Source organism: Muntiacus reevesi, chromosome 22, assembly GCF_963930625.1.
Source record: "Muntiacus reevesi chromosome 22, mMunRee1.1, whole genome shotgun sequence".
Classification (NCBI taxonomy): Eukaryota; Metazoa; Chordata; class Mammalia; order Artiodactyla; family Cervidae; genus Muntiacus; species Muntiacus reevesi.
Window position 1 is genome coordinate 23,623,380 of NC_089270.1, and position 17,374 is coordinate 23,640,753.

The window sequence follows — 17,374 nt, forward strand, 5'->3', positions numbered from 1 at the left end:
TCAAACTCTCACATCCATACATGACTACTGGAAAAACCATAGCCTTGACAAGACAGACTTTTGTTGGCAAAGGAATGTCTCTGCTTTTTATTTTGCTGTCTTAGTTGGTCATAACTTTTCTTCCAATGAGTAAGGGTCTTTTAATTTCATGGCTGCAGTCCACCATCTGCAGTGATTTTGGAGCCCTCAAAAATAAAGTCTGTCACTGTTTGCTCATCTATTTGGCATGATGTGATGGGCCCAGATGCCATGATCTTAGTTTTCTGAATGTTGAGTTTTAAGCCAACTTTTTCACTCTCCTCTTTCACTTTCATAAAGACGTGTTTTAGTTCTTCTTTGCTTTCTATCATAAGGGCGATGTCATCTGCATATCTGAGGTTATTGATATTTCTTCTGGCAATCTTGATTCTAGCTTGTGCTTCATCCAGCCCAGTGTTTCTCATGCTGTACTCTGCATATAAGTTAAATAAGCTGGGTGACAATATACAGCCTTGACGTACTCCTTTCCCGATTTGGAACCAGTCTGTTGTTCCATTTCCACTTCTAACTGTTGCTTCCTGACCTGCATACAAATTTCTTAAGAGGCAGGTCAGGTGGTCTGGTATTCCCATCTCTTTCAGAATTTTCTACAGTTTGTTGTGATGCACACAGTCAAAGGCTTTGGAATAGTCAATAAAGCAGAAGTAGATATTTTTCTGAAAGTCTCTTGCTTTTTCGATAATCCAACAGATGTTGGCAGTTTGATCTCTAGTTCCTCTGCCTTTTCTAAAACCAGTTTGAACATCTGGAAGTTCATGGTTCACGTACTGTTGAAGCCTACCTTGGAGAATTTTGAGCATTACTTTATTAGTGTGTGAGATGAGTACAATTGTGTGGTAGTTTGAGCCTTCTTTGGCATTGCCTTTCTTAGAGATTGGAATGAAAACTGACCTTTTCCAGTCCTGTGGCCACTGCTGAGTTTTCCAAATTTGCTGGCATATTAAGTGCAGCACTTTCATAGCATCATCTTTTAGGATTTGAAATAGCTCAACTGGAATTTCATCACCTCCACTAGCTTTGTTCGTAGTGATGCTTCCTAAGACCCACCTGACTTCACATTCCAGGATGTCTGACTCTAGGTGAGTGATCACACTATTGTGATTATCTGGGTCTTAATGATCTTTTTTGTATAGTTCTTCTGTATATTCTTGCCACCTCTTCTTAATATCTTCTGCTTCTGTTAGGTCCATACCATTTCTGTCCTTTATTGAGCCCTTCTTTACATGAAATGTTCCCTTGGTATCTCTAATTTTCTTGAAGAGATCTCTAATCTTTCCCATTCTGTTGTTTTCCTCTGTTTCTTTGCATTGATCGCTGAGGAAGGCTTTCTTCTCTCTTCTTGCTATTCTTTGGAACTCGGCATTCAAATGGGTATATCTTCCCTTTTCTCCTTTGCTTTTCACTTTTCTTCTTTTCACCACTATTTGTAAGGCCTCCTCATATAGCCATTTTACTTTTTTGAGTTTCTTTTTCTTGGGGTACGTCTTAATCCCTATCTCCTGTACAATGTCCTGAATCTCTGTCCATAGTTCATCAGGCACTCTATCAGATCTAATCCCTTGAATCTGTTTCTCACTTCCACTGTATAATCATAAGGGATTTGATTTAGGTCATACCTGAATGATCTATTGGTTTTCCCTACTTTCTTCAAGTCTGAATTTGGCAATAAAGAGTTCATGGTGTGAGCCACAGTCAACTCCTGGTCTTGTTTTTGCTGACTGTATAGAGCTTCTGCATCTTTGGCTGCAAAGAATATAATCAGTCTGATTTCGGTATTTACCATCTGGTGATGTCCATGTGTGGAGTCTTCTCTTGTGTTGGAAGAGGGTGTTTGCTATGACCAGTGTGTTTTCTTGGCAGAGCTCTATTACTCTCTGCACTGCTTCGTTCTGTACTCCAAGGCCAAATTTGCCTGTTACTCCAGGTGTTTCTTGACTTCCTACTTTTGCATTCTAGCCCCCTATAATGAAAAGGACATCTTTTTGGGGTGTTTTTCTAGAAGGACTTCTAGATCTTTATAGAACCATTCAACTTCAGCTTCTTCAGCATTACTGGTCTGGGCATAGACTTGGATTACTGTGATACTGAATGGTTTGCCTTGGAAACGAACAGAGATCATTCTGTTGTTTTTGAGATTGCATCCAAGTACTCCTTTTTGAACTCTTGCTGACTATGATAGCTACTCCAATTCTTCTAAGGGATTCTTGCCCACAGAGTATATATAATGGTCATCTGAGTTAAATTCACCCATTCCAGTCCAGTTTGCTGATTTCTAACATGTCGATGTTCACTCTTGCCATCTCCTGTTTGACCACTTCCAATTTGCCTTGATTTTTACTTTTTTTTTTTTTTTTTAATTTTATTTTATTAGTTGGAGGCCAATTACTTCACATTTCAGTGGGTTTTGTCATACATTGACACAAATCAGCCATAGAGTTACACGTATTCCCCATCCCGATCCCCCCTCCCACCTCCCTCTCCACCCGATTCCTCTGGGTCCTCCCAGTGCACCAGGCCTGAGCACTCGTCTCATGCGTCTCACCTGGGCTAGTGATCTGTTTCACCATAGATAATATACATGCTGTTCTTTGGAAACATCTCACCCTCACCTTCTCCCACATGATTTTTACTTTTATTTGCATTTATTTTTTGCAGCCTCCCCCTGCCCCCGACTATAAGTTTTTGTTTCTTCAGTTTCTTTTAAGATATCTTTTTCTTCTGTGCAACCTCCTCTTTTGGTTTAGGAACAATGTTCATTTTCAGCTCAGTTCAGTCGCTCAGTCGTGTCCAACTCTTTGCAACCCCTTGGACCACAGCACGCTTGGCCTCCCTGTCCATCACCAACTCCTGGAGTCTACTCAGACTCATCTCCATTGAGTTGGTGATGTCATCCAACTATATCATCCTCTGTTGTGCCCTTCTCCTCCCGCTTTCAATCTTTCCCAGCATCAGGGTCTTTTCACATGAGTCAGCCCTTCTCATCAGGTGGCCAAAATTTGGAGTTTCAGCTACAACATCAGTCCTTCCAATGAACACTCAGGACTGATCTCCTTTAGGATGGACTCTTTGGATCTCTTTGCAGTTCAAGGGACTCTCAAGAGTCTTCTCCAACACCGCAGTTCAAAAGCATCAGTTCTTCGGCACTCAGCTTTCTTACAGTCCAACTCTCACATCCATACATGGCTACTGGAAAAACCATAGCTTTGACTAGATGGACCTTTGTTGGCAAAGGAATGTCTCTGCTTTTTAATATGTTGTCTAGGTTGGTCATAACTTTCTTTTCAAGGAATGTTCGTTTTCAGTAAGGATCGTATCAGTGCATCAAGGAGAGCTTATGTATGGGTTGATCTGACCATGAGCTCTGTAAGCCCTGCATTGCATCTTGTGAGCTTTGTTCACCTGATTGTGCCTAATGACCAGAGAATCTATATCGAATTGCTTCCGTTCTGCATTACTGTCTGCATTTTTGAGCATGTGCAATAAAAATTCAGCACTCTGTCTAGTGCTGACCCTCTGTCTAGCCCCACTCTTTGGCCTGTGCACACCTACTAACTCCACCACTGTGATGACGGAATGGCACACATTGCTTCTTGAAGTGACATTCTTCAGATCCATACTTGGTGGCTTTTTGAAAGTTTATTTATCCTAATGGATACTGCTGATTTGTGGAGTACAGTTGAGGTTCGTATATGTGTTAATATTGGCCATCTTGCTGAACACTTGCTAAATACTTATTCAACCAGTTTGCTCAACTCTTTTTAATCCTACTGCATTTTAGTGTCAATTTATGCAGTCATATCATCTGCAAGTAATACTTTATTTTTTCTAATTGTTATATCTTTTGTTCTTTTTCTTACTTTATTATATTTCCTAAGACCAGTAAAATGCTAACTAAAAGTAATGTTAATAGACATTATTGTCTAATTTAATAATTTACTAGCTTTTAATAATTTACAATTAAGTATGTTCACTGTGGTTTTTATATAGATAACTTTCATGAGAGTAAGGAAATTTTTTTCTGGTCCTAGATTGCTAGGAGAGTCTCTTATTTTTTAATATGAATAAATATTGAGTTATATGCTTTTTTCTACTGAGGTGAGTATATAATTTTTGTCCTTTATTCTTTTAATTTGGTAATTGTGTTGATGGCTTTCCATATTACCACCTTTGTATTTCTGGGATAAGCCCAAGTAGATTGTAATATATTATTATCCTTTTTATATATTTCTGTTTCCATTTGCTAATATTTTACTTAGGACTTTTTGTGTGTTTGAGTGAGACTGGCCAATGATTTTTCATGTTAAGTTTTGATATAAAGGTTATACTGGCCTCATGAAAATTATTGGGGATTCATTTCCTCATTTCTGTTATTTGGATGAGTTTATTTAAGGTCGATTTTCTTTCTTAAATAGTTGGTAGAATACATCTGAGCCTGAGGTTTCTTTGTAGGAAGTTTGAATTACTGAATTAATTTCTTTAATAACTATAATGCTCTTCTGATTTTCCATTTCTCTTTCTGTCATTCTGAAAGTTTTGTTTTTTGGTAATTTGCATGTTTTATCTGAATCTACAAGTTTGTTAGCATACAGTTGTTCAGATATCAATATCTTTTATGATGTTTTAATGTCCATTTAATGTATTGTGATATCTCTTTTCGATTCCAGATATGGTTGTTTGTGTTGCCTCTATTTATTTCATGAATAGTCTTGTCCAGGGATGTATCGATATTTTCTTTAACAAAAGAACCAATTTTTAGCTTTGTTGGTCATTCTACTATATAATTTTTTTCACAGTAATTTTTTATCTTTATTTTTTCCTTTCTTTTGCTTTCTTTGGGTTTCATTTGCTTCTTTTTCCTTAACTTTTTGTAAGACCTGAATGATTCACTGATCGACTTCTCCCCCCTCTGATGTATTCATTAATGAATCTCCCTCTAACCATGACTGTTAGCTGCATCCTGCAAGTTTTAATTTGAATAATTTTTGTTATTGTTCAGTTCAGCATATTTTCTAGAAGCTCTCATTTCTTCTTTGATGAGTCACCTAGAAGTTTGTTTTTTATTTTTAGGGTTTTTTTCTAGTTTTTTTTTTTGTCATTGATTCCTAGCATAATTCCATTGTGTTCAAAGAACATACTCTGATTCATTTAAGTTCTTAAAATGTGTTATGTGTAATATTACCCAGCACTTCTGTGTATATTAAAGTTTTATTAATTGTTTGACTGTGTTACATATACTAATGATTACTTTGTTTTTATTTACTACTGATAGAACTATATAAAAAATCTCCCACTTTGTAGATTTATTTCTTCTTGTAGTTCTTACACCTTCTAATTACATATATTAAGGCTATCTTTTCATGGGTTTCACTTCTGTGGTTATTTGAAACTTTTGGAATTATGTGGTTCTTATTACTTTCATATTAATATAGCTACAAGAAAAAAATATAGCTTCATGAGTTCTATTTTGGTTAGAATTTCCATTTGTGTATCTTTTCCTGTTTTTTCTTTGTTAAATCTTTCTGTATCTTAGTAGTTTCTTCTGTCTTCTTACTTTGGATTTATTTCATTCTTTTTCCTGTTTGAAGTAAAAATGTATATTGTCGATTTCAAATCTTTCCTCTTTTTCAGTGTAAATATATAATGCAACAGTATATAGTTTCCCTCTCAGAACTATTTTAGCTGCATTCCATTCATTTTGATATATTGTACTTTCATTTTCATTCTGTTCAATGTATCTTTAAAAATTTCCTTTGAGTCTTTCTCTTTGATTCATGGGTTACTTAGAAATATGTTATTTAATTTCCTGTTGTCTGTTACTAACCTTTGGTTTCATTCCAGTTTGGAATCAGTTGGGTAACACTGTATTATTTCACATCTTTTAAATTTCTTGAGGTTTGTTTTATTTCTGTCTTGGTGAATGTTCCATGAGTGCTTAAAAAAAGTATATATTCTGCAGTTTGTTGAGTGGAATATATTATACATGTCAAGTAGATCATGTTGGTTGCTGCTGGTGGTTAATTCTTCTTTTTTGTTTTGTTTTGTTTTGTAATTTTCTATCTAGTAGTCTTACCAGATATTGACATTGTAGTGCTGAAATCGCCAGCCACAGTTGTGAATTTGTCTATTCTTTCAGCTTTGTCAGTTTTGGCTTCATGTATTTTGAAGTTGTGTTGTTTGTTGTATACATACTTAGGATTGCTGCATCTTCTTGGTGATCTTTTTATCACTGTGTAATGACCTTCTTTGGAGAAGGAAACGGCAACCCACCCCAGTATTCTTGCCTGGAGAATCCCAAGGAGAGGAGCCTGGCAGGCTACACAGTCCATGGGGTCGCAAGAGTCGGACATGACCTGGCAACTAAAGAGAGAGAGTGACTTTGTTCTTAGTATCTTACTTTATCTCATATTAATATAATTACTCTGCCTTTTTTGTTTAATATTTACATCCTGTTAGTTTCAACTTCACTATGTTGTTGTATTTGAAGTGAGTTACTTGTATTGTGTATATTTTGAGTTACATGTTATTTTTTTAATCTGTTCAACCAAGATTCCACTCATTTAGTTTGTGTATTTATTAGACCATTTACATTTAAAGTAAGAATTGATATGTAGAACTTGAAATTAGCCATTTTATTTTTTGTAGTCTTTCTTTTGTTTCTCCTTTATCAATCATTTCTTGGTTTCTTATGGGCTACTTAAACGTTTTTTAGGATACCATCTTGTTTTATTTATGCTGCTTTAGAGTATACTGTCTTGTATAGTTTTCTTAATGATGACTTTTTAGATATCACAATATACGTACTTAGAATGGTCTACTGATAATAATGTCTTCTCATTTGAAGCCAATTATTGATGCCCTACTTCTGTTTGTGTGCCTTTGCCTTCTCCACTTTTAAACTATAACTGCCTCTAGTATGTCCTCTACTTACACTGAGTACCACATAGATGTTACAATTTTTGCCTCAGCCGTCAGATACTATATAAGAAGCTCAGGCGGAGAAGGTTAATCTGTTATGCTTATCCTTTCACTCATTCCTTGTTCCTTCCTTTTTGATGTTCCATTTCTTCTACTGTTAACCTTTTCTTTCTGTCTTAAGAGCTTCTTTTAGCCATTCTTTAAGGGCTAGTCTGCTAGCAACGAAGTCTTTCAGTTTTCCTTTGATAACATCTTTATTTTTCCTTGATTTATTAAGGAAAGTTCTGTTGGCCACAGAATGTGAGGTTGACAGTTTTCTTTTAGCACTTGAAAAAATATTGTGTCACTTCCTCTGGCACCATGGTTTTAGAAAGAAACCTATTGTTCCCTTTTAGGTAATGTCGTTTTTCTGGTGTTTTTGAGATTCTTTGTCTTTAGTCTTTAGCAGTTTCATTATGTGATCGGTGTGGGTTTCTTTGGGTTTATTTTACTTGAAGTTTGTACATCTTCTTGAATGTGTTTATTTATGTGGTTTGTTAAATTTGGGGATTTTTAGTCATTATCTCTTTAAATACTTTTTAAGTCTACATTCTGTCTCTTCTCTTTCTGAACTTTGATTTTATGAATCTTAGATCTTTTGAGGAATGCACAGGTTCCTCAAGCTTTGTTTGTTCTTTTTTTTTTTTTCCAGTTTTCTTTTTATTGTTCATATTGAGTAAAATTCTCTTGATTTGTTATCTGTATTATTTTGCCCTGCCACTTCTATTGTGGGCTTCTGTGGTGGCTCAGCTGGTAGAGAAGCTGCCTGCAGTGAGGGAGACCTGGGTTCGATCCCTGGGTTGGGACAATTCCCTGAAGAAGGGAACGGCTACACACTCCAGTATTCTGGCCTGGAGAATTCCATGGACTGTATAGTCCATGGGGTTGCAAAAAGTCGACACAACTGAGCTACTTTCACTTTCCACTTTTTTGCTGGGGTTTTCTGTTTTTTCATCTGTTTCAAGAGAATTGGTAATTACTTTATGAAGCAGTTTTATGTTGACTGCTTTAAAATTTCTGTCAGATAATTTCAACAGCTGAATCACCTCTGTGTTATTGTCTGTTGGTAGTCTTTCCTCAAATAAATTGTGATTTTCCTAGTCTTTGGTATGACCAGTGATTTTCACTTGTGTCCTGGATATTTTTAATAGTATGTTAGGAAACTCATGACTTCTTAAAAACCTCAGCAGCAGGCAGCTGCCCAGTTTAGGTTTAGCATGTGGGTTTTGTTGGCTCTTCAGGCTCAGCTGGCACCCTCACTGTGGGAGACCAGGCCCAGTGCTGTTGATCACTGTGAGGTGTGGGAAATCACACTTCTCTTACCCCCTCCCCCAGTCCTCCTCTAGGTCTATTCCTCATGGCTTCAGGACTGTCTAGCATTTAGTGTGGCATGTATGGAAGATAAAAGTGGGAAAATTGTTTTAGATCACATTTTTAGGTATGATGTTGAAAGATGTTAACCGTTATCTCTTCTGTTCATAATGAGAGTAGTCTTCAATTTTTATCTACATTCTGGTACTTGGCGAGGCCTATACAGATTTAGCTATTAAACAGTCTATTTAATGGTTAGCTTATATAAATATAGTCCTATCCTTTGGAGTTTGAGTAAGCTCCGGGAGTTGGTGATGGACAGGGAAGGCCTGGTGTGCTGCAGTCCATGGGGTCGCAAAGAGTCGGACATGACTGAGTGACTAAACTGACTGATCCTTTGTCAGATCATTGGCCATGCAGTTTTATCTTTGAAAAAAGTCAGTGTTAAGTAAATATATGTCACACATGAATATATTATTCTCTTTGAAAGAAATATTAAAATTCTGGTTAAGACTAGAATTTCCTTTGACCACTGCCTTTAATTCCAGTCCCTTCTGTATAAGTAAGCACACTTATAAGTTGGGTGTGTATCCTTATAGACATTTATATATAAAAATTAAACCAGTAGAAATTGTCTTGCATTGTATTACTTTGCATATATGTTTTAAATTTTTTCTAATAAAACATATCCTTTAATATATTATTAGCTAATTATTAATAAAATATATCTTATTATTATATATTTTCTACTTTTTCCTCACCCAGCAGAATTTCTTACATACCTTTCCACTTTAGCATGCATGTATCTTTTTTCTTTTAAACTATGGCATAGACTTCTGTGAAATGGATAAACATTTACCATTGCTTATGCTATTATAAACATTGGCATAATGAATATGTTTGCTGCTTTAAGCAGATAGGGCTGATCCCAAGAAATAGAATTGCTGGGTCACAGGGACATGAATGTTTTAAATTTTAAAAGATGATGCCCATTTGTCCATCCAGATAGCTGTACCAGTTTGTATTCCCACTAGTTGTATGTGCAAGTATCTATTTCTTAATCACCTTCACCAACCCTGGATATTATTAAACTTAAATTTTTTTTTTTTGTCAATGTAGATAAATGCTATCTCATTTTTAAGTTTCTTCTGGTTACTGGTGAGATACAGTATCTTTTCCATGTTTTTGTTCTTCAGTTATTTTGGGGGAATAGTATATGTTTTATTTACACTGTTAAATTGTGATGTATTAAGATATGGGAAGCGTCAGAATGTTGACATCGCTTTGTTTTATTTCGATAATTTTCATGCTTTCTGAGTTTTTAACTATTTGCTAATAAGGATCCTAGCAGCTGAGGAGTTCTTTGTTTACTCTCCATTATATTTATATAATGAGCTTCTGTTTTAGAGAGAGTTGCCATAGTTCTGGCACGGCACTCCTAGGAGGCATGGTTATTTTCCAGGATTCAGTGTGTTGAACCAGCTGGATGGTTTGTTATCTTATGATGACCTTCATTACTTTCCTGGCAAGATACGGACTATGCAAAATAACATTCATTTCACTTTGTGAACAGTATGGCTGCTAAAAGAGGCATCCTTTAGCTAGACTTTTGGAACACTAAAATGGTTAGTAAAATGACACTTTTTTTAAAGATCTTGGATACTTGGTTCAAAATTTCTGTGGCTGGGTGATGATGGAGTGTTTTCTGCTTAAATGCAATACATTTGGTAGAATTTAGTTCCATAGTATTGACAGTCATATCTGAGCAATTAATGTTTAACCAGTGCCTTCCTTTTTTCTATATGTACAATGCCATTCTAATCTCTGGCTTTGTATCAACATTATGAAAGAAAGATTAAAATTAGGAAATGAAAGCCCTATTAGAAAATTCAGTAGTTTTTCTTATACATGCATGTTTGTTTTTTTCTGTTTTAAAAATATTTGAGGAATTTTGTTCATCAGTGTGTTGAAACTTCACGTAGCTTTCATTTTTCCGCTGGGAACAAGACTGAGTACAGTTTACGTGTATAATTAAGACATAAGCCTCTTAAGGATTTAAATAGGTATTTTAAGAATAAATACCTTGAAATTACAAATGCCATTAATGAATTTCTTCGTGTTCTTTTCAGATGTTAGTTTCGTGTTTTCTGCATAACTCTTCATCAGCTTCCTTCAGCTTTTAAATCTTCATTATATTTCAGTACTAGATTTTTAAGACCATATGGATTTCCCAGGTGGCACTAGTGGTAAAGAACCCGCTGCAGTACAGGAGACATAAGAGACAACGGTTCAGTCCTTGGGTCAGGAACGTCCCTGCAGGAGGGCATGGCAACCCACTTCAGTATTCTTGCCTGGAGAATCCCATGGACAGAGGAGCCTGGTGGGCTACAGTCCATGGGGTCTCAAAGAATTGCGAGGACTGAAGTGACTTTGCACATACACACATGGGCTGTTATAGCTGAAGAGAAAACAGAAGCTGACTTGACATTATAAATTAATAAATAATACTGATTTTAGAAATATAGGAAATTACATTTTTAAAAAATATTTTTTTTCCAGTTCATCCAGAGCAGCTTCCTCCGAGGCCATGGATTACATTAAAAGAACGAGACCAAATTCTGCCATCAGGTAAAATAGTTTCTCTTATTCTTTCTTGACTTTTTTCAGATACATTTGAAATGCCGTTTGGGCTTTATGATGAAATTAACCTTCAAATTAGGCCTTCATTTTACCTCCCCTGAGTAGATGAGTTTAGAAATACTGATGGGTAGAGTTAAAGTCCTCCCTAAGACTTAAGTACAAGAATCTCGTATCTTTCACAATGATGGGGCTCTTGGTTTGAAAATTACTTATTGTAATAGAGCTTTCCAAATTGGCATCTTCACATAAGGTTTGGTGATTTAAGAAAAATGAGGAGTAATGAATTTTCTTCTGAAAAATTTTAAACTACTTAATTTATCTTTCTTTAGTGGGTAGACTAATAACTCTTGTAGAAGGATAATTTAGACTGAGTCAAATTTACTATATTGGAAACAGAATATGATACCAGGCCAGGGGTATAGAAATGGTATGGGGGTGAAGATTTGAGCAGTTGAATTATATGATTCAGCATTTCTTGAACTGCAGTAAATGTAGAAAATATAAACCTTTATCTTTTTGTGCAGACCAATGATAATTTGACATTTATAGGGCTTCCTTCTGTTTATTAGACATTTTATAATTCAGATTTCTGCTTAAAATAAGTTGTTATTAATATTCCTCTTACAAGTAATAATTTTTATGATACCTAATTTTATTTTGAAGATGAAAATTTTACTGTTATAATATGAAGTAACCAAATGCTGATACTTAATTTTAGGGATGTTCAATTGTTAAAAGGGTGATTTATAGCCCCAAAACTATAATGGTAATTAAACTATGTAAGAATTAATCCTAGATGGTGAAAGAAGTACCAGTATACATAATGACCTCCAGTCAGATCCCCAGGAGGCCTCTGAACTAAGTTTCTCATAGTATCTTCCCATCATCTGACTCTTGAGTCAACTTCAGTTGAGCGCTACTTCATTTCTTGTATTCCTTACCATTTATTAAGTATTTGATTCTCACCCATGTCTGCCCATTGTGATTACCTGGGATGCTTTTTAAAAATATTAATTCCCAAATCCTAACATACTAAATTAGTCTGGAGTGATCAGCATTAAAAAAAAAAAAGTTCTATAACATGATTCTAATGAATAGCTAGGATTATAGAATTAGTGATAGAAATCAGGGATTTTCAAACTGGTGTGTTTGTGCATAGAATCACCTTAGGATTTTGTTAAATTGCAGATTCCAATTCAGTAAGTCTTTGTGAAGCCAGAAGGTTCTGCATTTCTGAGTTACAAGGTGATAGCTGATGCTGCTGGCTCCTAGAGCACACTTTTAAGCAGCAGGGGATACAAGCTGCGTTTTCCTGTTAGTTTACTTGTAGTCCTTTTACTGGCTTCCTTGGTGGCTCAGTGATAAAAAACCCACCTGCCAATGCAGGAGATGTGGGTTTGATCCATGGGACAGGAGGATCTTCTGGAGTAGGAAATGGCAACCCACTGCAGTATTCTCGCCTGGGAAATCCCATGGACAGAGGAGCTTGGCGGGCTACAGTCCATGAGGTCACAAAGAGTCGGACATGACTTAGCAACTGAGCATGCACACAGTCCTTTTACAGTTCAAAGGAATTTTAAAATGAGTATTTAATTTTAAAAATGAGCGTTTGATTTGGTTAAAAAGGTTTCTCTTATAACTAAACTTTGTTAGTCTTTGTTCTTCTGGCTCAGAGCAGTGAGAGAAGTAAGAGACTCAAAAAAGTACTAACTGTGAATATTTTGTTAATGAAAGGTAATGAAAGCCTTTTAAAGAGAAGAAAATTAAAATTTACTTTTGTAATTTACTTTTATTCCATTTATAGGGGAAAGTTTTGCTCAGCAAATTATGTGTAAAAATTGATTTAAAATTAGATTATTTTTGGCCACACCACATGAGTGGCAGGATCTTGGTTACCTGACCAGCGATTGAACCTGTGCTCCCAACAGTGGAGGTGCAGAGTCCTAACCACCGAGCCACCAGGGAATTCCCTAAAACTTGAATTTTTATTTATTAAAATGTCCTTTTAAAAAATTTCAAATGTGAGCTGTAAGTCTGATTCTGGTAAAAAAAACTTTGGTATGGTGGATGGACCCTGGTGAAGTTTTTATATAGTTTAACAGAATCTTGCCCACAGTGTTTCACAGTGGTGATATTTGAGTTATGTTTGTGTGGCATGTATGATTGTGTAGGTGTACATGTGATATTGCTTTAGAAAAGGTTGCCTAATTTTCTCCCTTTTGTCTTTTTTTTTCTCCCACTTCTTAGCATCATTCACGGTTATGTGTTACAATGTGTTATGTGATAAATATGCCACCCGGCAGCTATATGGCTATTGCCCATCCTGGGCATTAAACTGGGAATACAGGAAAAAGGGAATTATGGAAGAAATTGTTAACTGTGACGCAGATATCATTAGTCTTCAGGTAACACTATAGAGATTGAATTGTCTGTAACTTAAAGGTGAATCTAAAAATTACAAAAGATCTTACTTTTGGGAGAGATTCTATGTTTGAAGGAAAACCCAAAGGAATTATTTTCTTAAATATTTCCACAGTGAAACGGTTTTGTATAAGCTATAAACTTATACTCATTCACTGTTTTCTTAAGTGAAAATAATTTCACCACATTATTCATGTTAATTCGTGTTATGAACAAATTGCCGAAAGAGAAAACTACTGAAGGTTGAATCTTTAAGAAATATAAATTTAACTTATAATGGGATCTGTAAAACAAAATTACTTGTCTACTATTGTTCCTCAGTGATAAACATATAATAATATTGTACTATAAATCCTGCATTTTTGCCTTATTTTTAAAAGCACCCTCAGAAATTTAGATACTTTATTGAATTTAACTGATTAAAGCACCTTTTGATTAAAATATGTTTTACTGCTTTTCAATCCTCAGCTAATGAATGGCCAAGAAGGTTTACAGATAGTTTTTAGTACTTCTTTTCTTAGCAGTTTTCAAGGCATGTTAAATGCTTTAAGGTATTTTAAAATTTTAAGTGTCATAATTTCACACCTCCTTTTCTGTATAGCTTAAGAATAAAGTCATTACTTTTATAATAAATTTTTTTGTGTTAGAGTAGCTTTATTATTTACTTACATTTGTGTTATTATCCATGATTCATTTGACTCTGGAAAATAAGAAAGTAGTAGAAGTCTTGAAAAGTTAAATTTTCTTTTAAACACTGAGAACTGATACAAAATGAGGGGAGGAGGAGGCAAATATGGGCTTACCAGGTGGCACTAGTGGTAAAGAACCCGAATGCCAGCACAGGAGACATGAGACACGGGTTCGATCTGTGGGTCAGGAAGGCCCCCTGGAAGAGGGAACGGCAACCTACTCCAGTATTTTTGCCTGGAGAATGCTGTGGACAGAGGAGCCTGGTGGGCTACAGTCCATAGGGTTGCAAAGAGTCTGACACAACTGAAGCTACTTAGCACACATGGAGACAAATAAGCATAGGCTTATGTTATTTAATTTTCCTCCTTTGATTCAGTATTTATAGTAATAACAGCCTCACACTCTTCCTTAGTAAGTAAAGTATAGTATGAAGCTTGTGAAAGTGAAGTCGCTCAGTCATGTCCAACTCTTTGCCACCCCGTGGACTGTAGCCTGCCAGGCTCCTCCATCCATGGGATTCTCCAGGCAAGAATACTGGAGTGGGTTACCATTTCCTTCTCCAGGGGATTTTCCCATCCCAGGAATCGAACCCGGAACCCGGGTCTCTCCCGCATTGGAGGCAGACGCTTTAACCTCTGAGCCAAGAAGCATCATAATTTTAAAAATGTTATTATAAAAGTAACACTATGTTATAAAGTGTTCATTCCAGAGAAGTTGGAAATATTAAAGAATATAAATAATAATAGAATAAAACATCTGATCCTGTACCCCAAAATAAGTTGCTTAAACTCCAGGGTTAAAACTTCTGGAGTATTTATTATATTCTTTTTAAAGCATTCACTTGCCTATTTATTTACAGGTATGTTTTCAAAATAGAGATCACACTATTAATGTATTTTGTTTCTTGCTTATTGCATTTAATATACATTTTCTGCATTACTAAAATTTCTCAAAGCCAATTGTATGAATATATACTAATTGATTTAGCATTTTCCCTGCTGTTGGACATTAAGGCTATTTGTTTTCATTGTTACAATATCATGTTGTTACAAACATTAGCACACATAAATCATTATTTTCACACTTGATTATTTTATTTGGAAAGATTTCTTAAACGTATATTATGAGTCAAGTAATAAATTAGTCTAACTTAATAATTGGCCAAATTAACACAGACCATTGGATTATTGGTATTCAGGTAACTAAAAATTCCTTTAAGTAGGATTTTTGTTGATAGATCTTAAACTTTTCAGTTTTCACTATCATTCCTTTCCACCACAGTTGAGAAATACAAAATATTTTTTTAATTACCTCCTAATATAAAATTTTCAAATTCCCTACTGCTTAATCTGTAATATGACCAACTTTCATATTTTGTATTTCAATTTTGTTCAGTTACCAGTTGAGGAAGTGAAGTACAGTAGTGGTTGTTTAGTCACTAAGCATGTCCCACTCTTTGTGGCTGCATGGACTGCAGCATGTCAGGCTTCCCTGATGAACTCTAAATTGGAAGTCAGGAGATTTGGGACCAACTAACTACCTGTGTAAACCTGAGAAAATCATGTTATTTTTTTATTCTTTTAGGCTTTACAGAGCTGCCATTGTCAAATGGCAGCTGCTCTCAATAAGGTAAGGTAGTTAGATAATGTTTGTTAAATGAAGCATTCTAACTTAGTCACACTTTACTCACAGTGTTGCACGGTTTTACATCTTAGTTTTCCTCTGTCATGTCGGTGATAATGTATCTTCCATCTCAGGAAGTGGAAACAGAGCAATACTTCACTCTCTTTCTGCCAGCATTGAAGGAGCGTGGATATGATGGATTTTTTTCTCCAAAGTCACGTGCCAAAATCATGTCTGAGCAGGAGAGAAAGCATGTGGATGGTTGTGCAATATTCTTCAAAACAGAAAAGTGAGTTACAGAAACAAAGCATAATTTCTTTAATTACCATACATTTGAAATTGTCTTTGGTTTGACCCTAAAATAGACAAAAAGCTGAAAAACAGGTAGTAAAAAAATTAAAACTATTGGTAAGATTTTATTTCTTAGGCTGTGTATTGGAAATTAGAATGTTTATCATATTCTTTATGCTTTTTTGCCAAATTGCACTAAAAATATTAAAAGGAGTATATACTTAAATATGATATTATCATAATTTTATATATATTTCCATGAAGTAAAATATTAGTTTTGGTGTAAAAAAGAAAGTAGTACCCTTTAAGATTAGAACTAAGTGATCTGAAGTTTCTTTTAGTGATTTTTTTTCATTTGTTATCATCTCTGACTCTTTGCATTACTCTTTGTGACCCCATGTACTACAGCATGCCAGGCTTCCCTGTCCTTCACTATCTTCTGGAATTTGTTCAAGCTCATGTCCATTGAGTCAGTGATGCCATCCAACCATCTCATCTGTCACCTCACCCACTTCTCCTCCTGCCCTCAGTCTTTCCCAACATCAGGGTCTTTTCCAGTGAATCAGCTCTTAGCATCAGGTGGCCAAGTACAGGAGCTTCAGCTTCAGCATCAGTCCTTCCAATTAATATTCAGGGTTGATTTCCTTTAGGATTGACTGGTTTGATCTCCTTGCAGTCCAGGGGGCTCTCAAAGAGTCTTCTCCAGCACCACAGTTCAAAAGCATCAATTCTCTAGCGCTCAGTCTTCTTTATGGTTCAACTGTCACATCCGTACTTGACTACTGGAAAAACCATAGCTTTGACTAGAAGGACCTTAGTCAGCGAAGTGATGTCTCTGCTTTTTAATGCACTGTCTAGGTTTATTATAGCTTTTTTACAAGGAGCCAGGCATCTTTTAGTTTCATGACTGCAGTCACCGTCCTCAGTGATTTTTGGAGCCTAATAAAATAAAATCTGTCACTTCTTCCACTTTTTCCCCTTCTCTTTGCCGTGAAGTGATGGGACCAGATGCCATGATCTTAGTTTTTTGAATATTGAGTTTTAAGCCAGCTTTTAGTTGGCCCTTTTCAGAATCACTAAATTTTTTTTTATCAACTTTTCACCTTTTCCAGTTAATATTGTGTATGTTTATTTCTCATCTTATGAAAAGTCACTTAGTTGTGTCCAACTCTAAGGACCTTATGGACTGCAGCCTGCCAAGCTCCTCTGTCCATGGAATTCTCCAGGCAAGAATACTGCAGTGGATAACTGTTCCCTTCTCCAGGGGATCTTCCCAACCCAGGGAATGAACCTGGGTCTCCCGCATTGCAAGTGGATTCTTTACTGTCTGAGCCAGCAGGGAAGCTTAGTTGCTTATTCACTAAATGTTTACTGAGCATTTGCTTTATGACGAGTGCTGTGCTAG

At 35.7% G+C, this 17,374-nt stretch overlaps 1 protein-coding gene across 4 annotated transcripts in view; it reads left to right on the forward strand.

Annotated features, from left to right (window-relative positions):
• Positions 1-17,374, forward strand: part of CNOT6L (CCR4-NOT transcription complex subunit 6 like) — a 120,181-nt gene that overhangs the window by 74,456 nt on the left and 28,351 nt on the right. For all 4 annotated transcript variants that reach the window (XM_065914751.1, XM_065914752.1, XM_065914748.1 and 1 more), the window contains exons 6-8: positions 10,864-10,932; positions 13,192-13,349; positions 15,813-15,967. In XM_065914751.1, the coding sequence (XP_065770823.1) occupies positions 10,864-10,932; positions 13,192-13,349; positions 15,813-15,967 (382 nt within the window). The remainder of the gene's footprint in view (positions 1-10,863; positions 10,933-13,191; positions 13,350-15,812; positions 15,968-17,374) is intronic.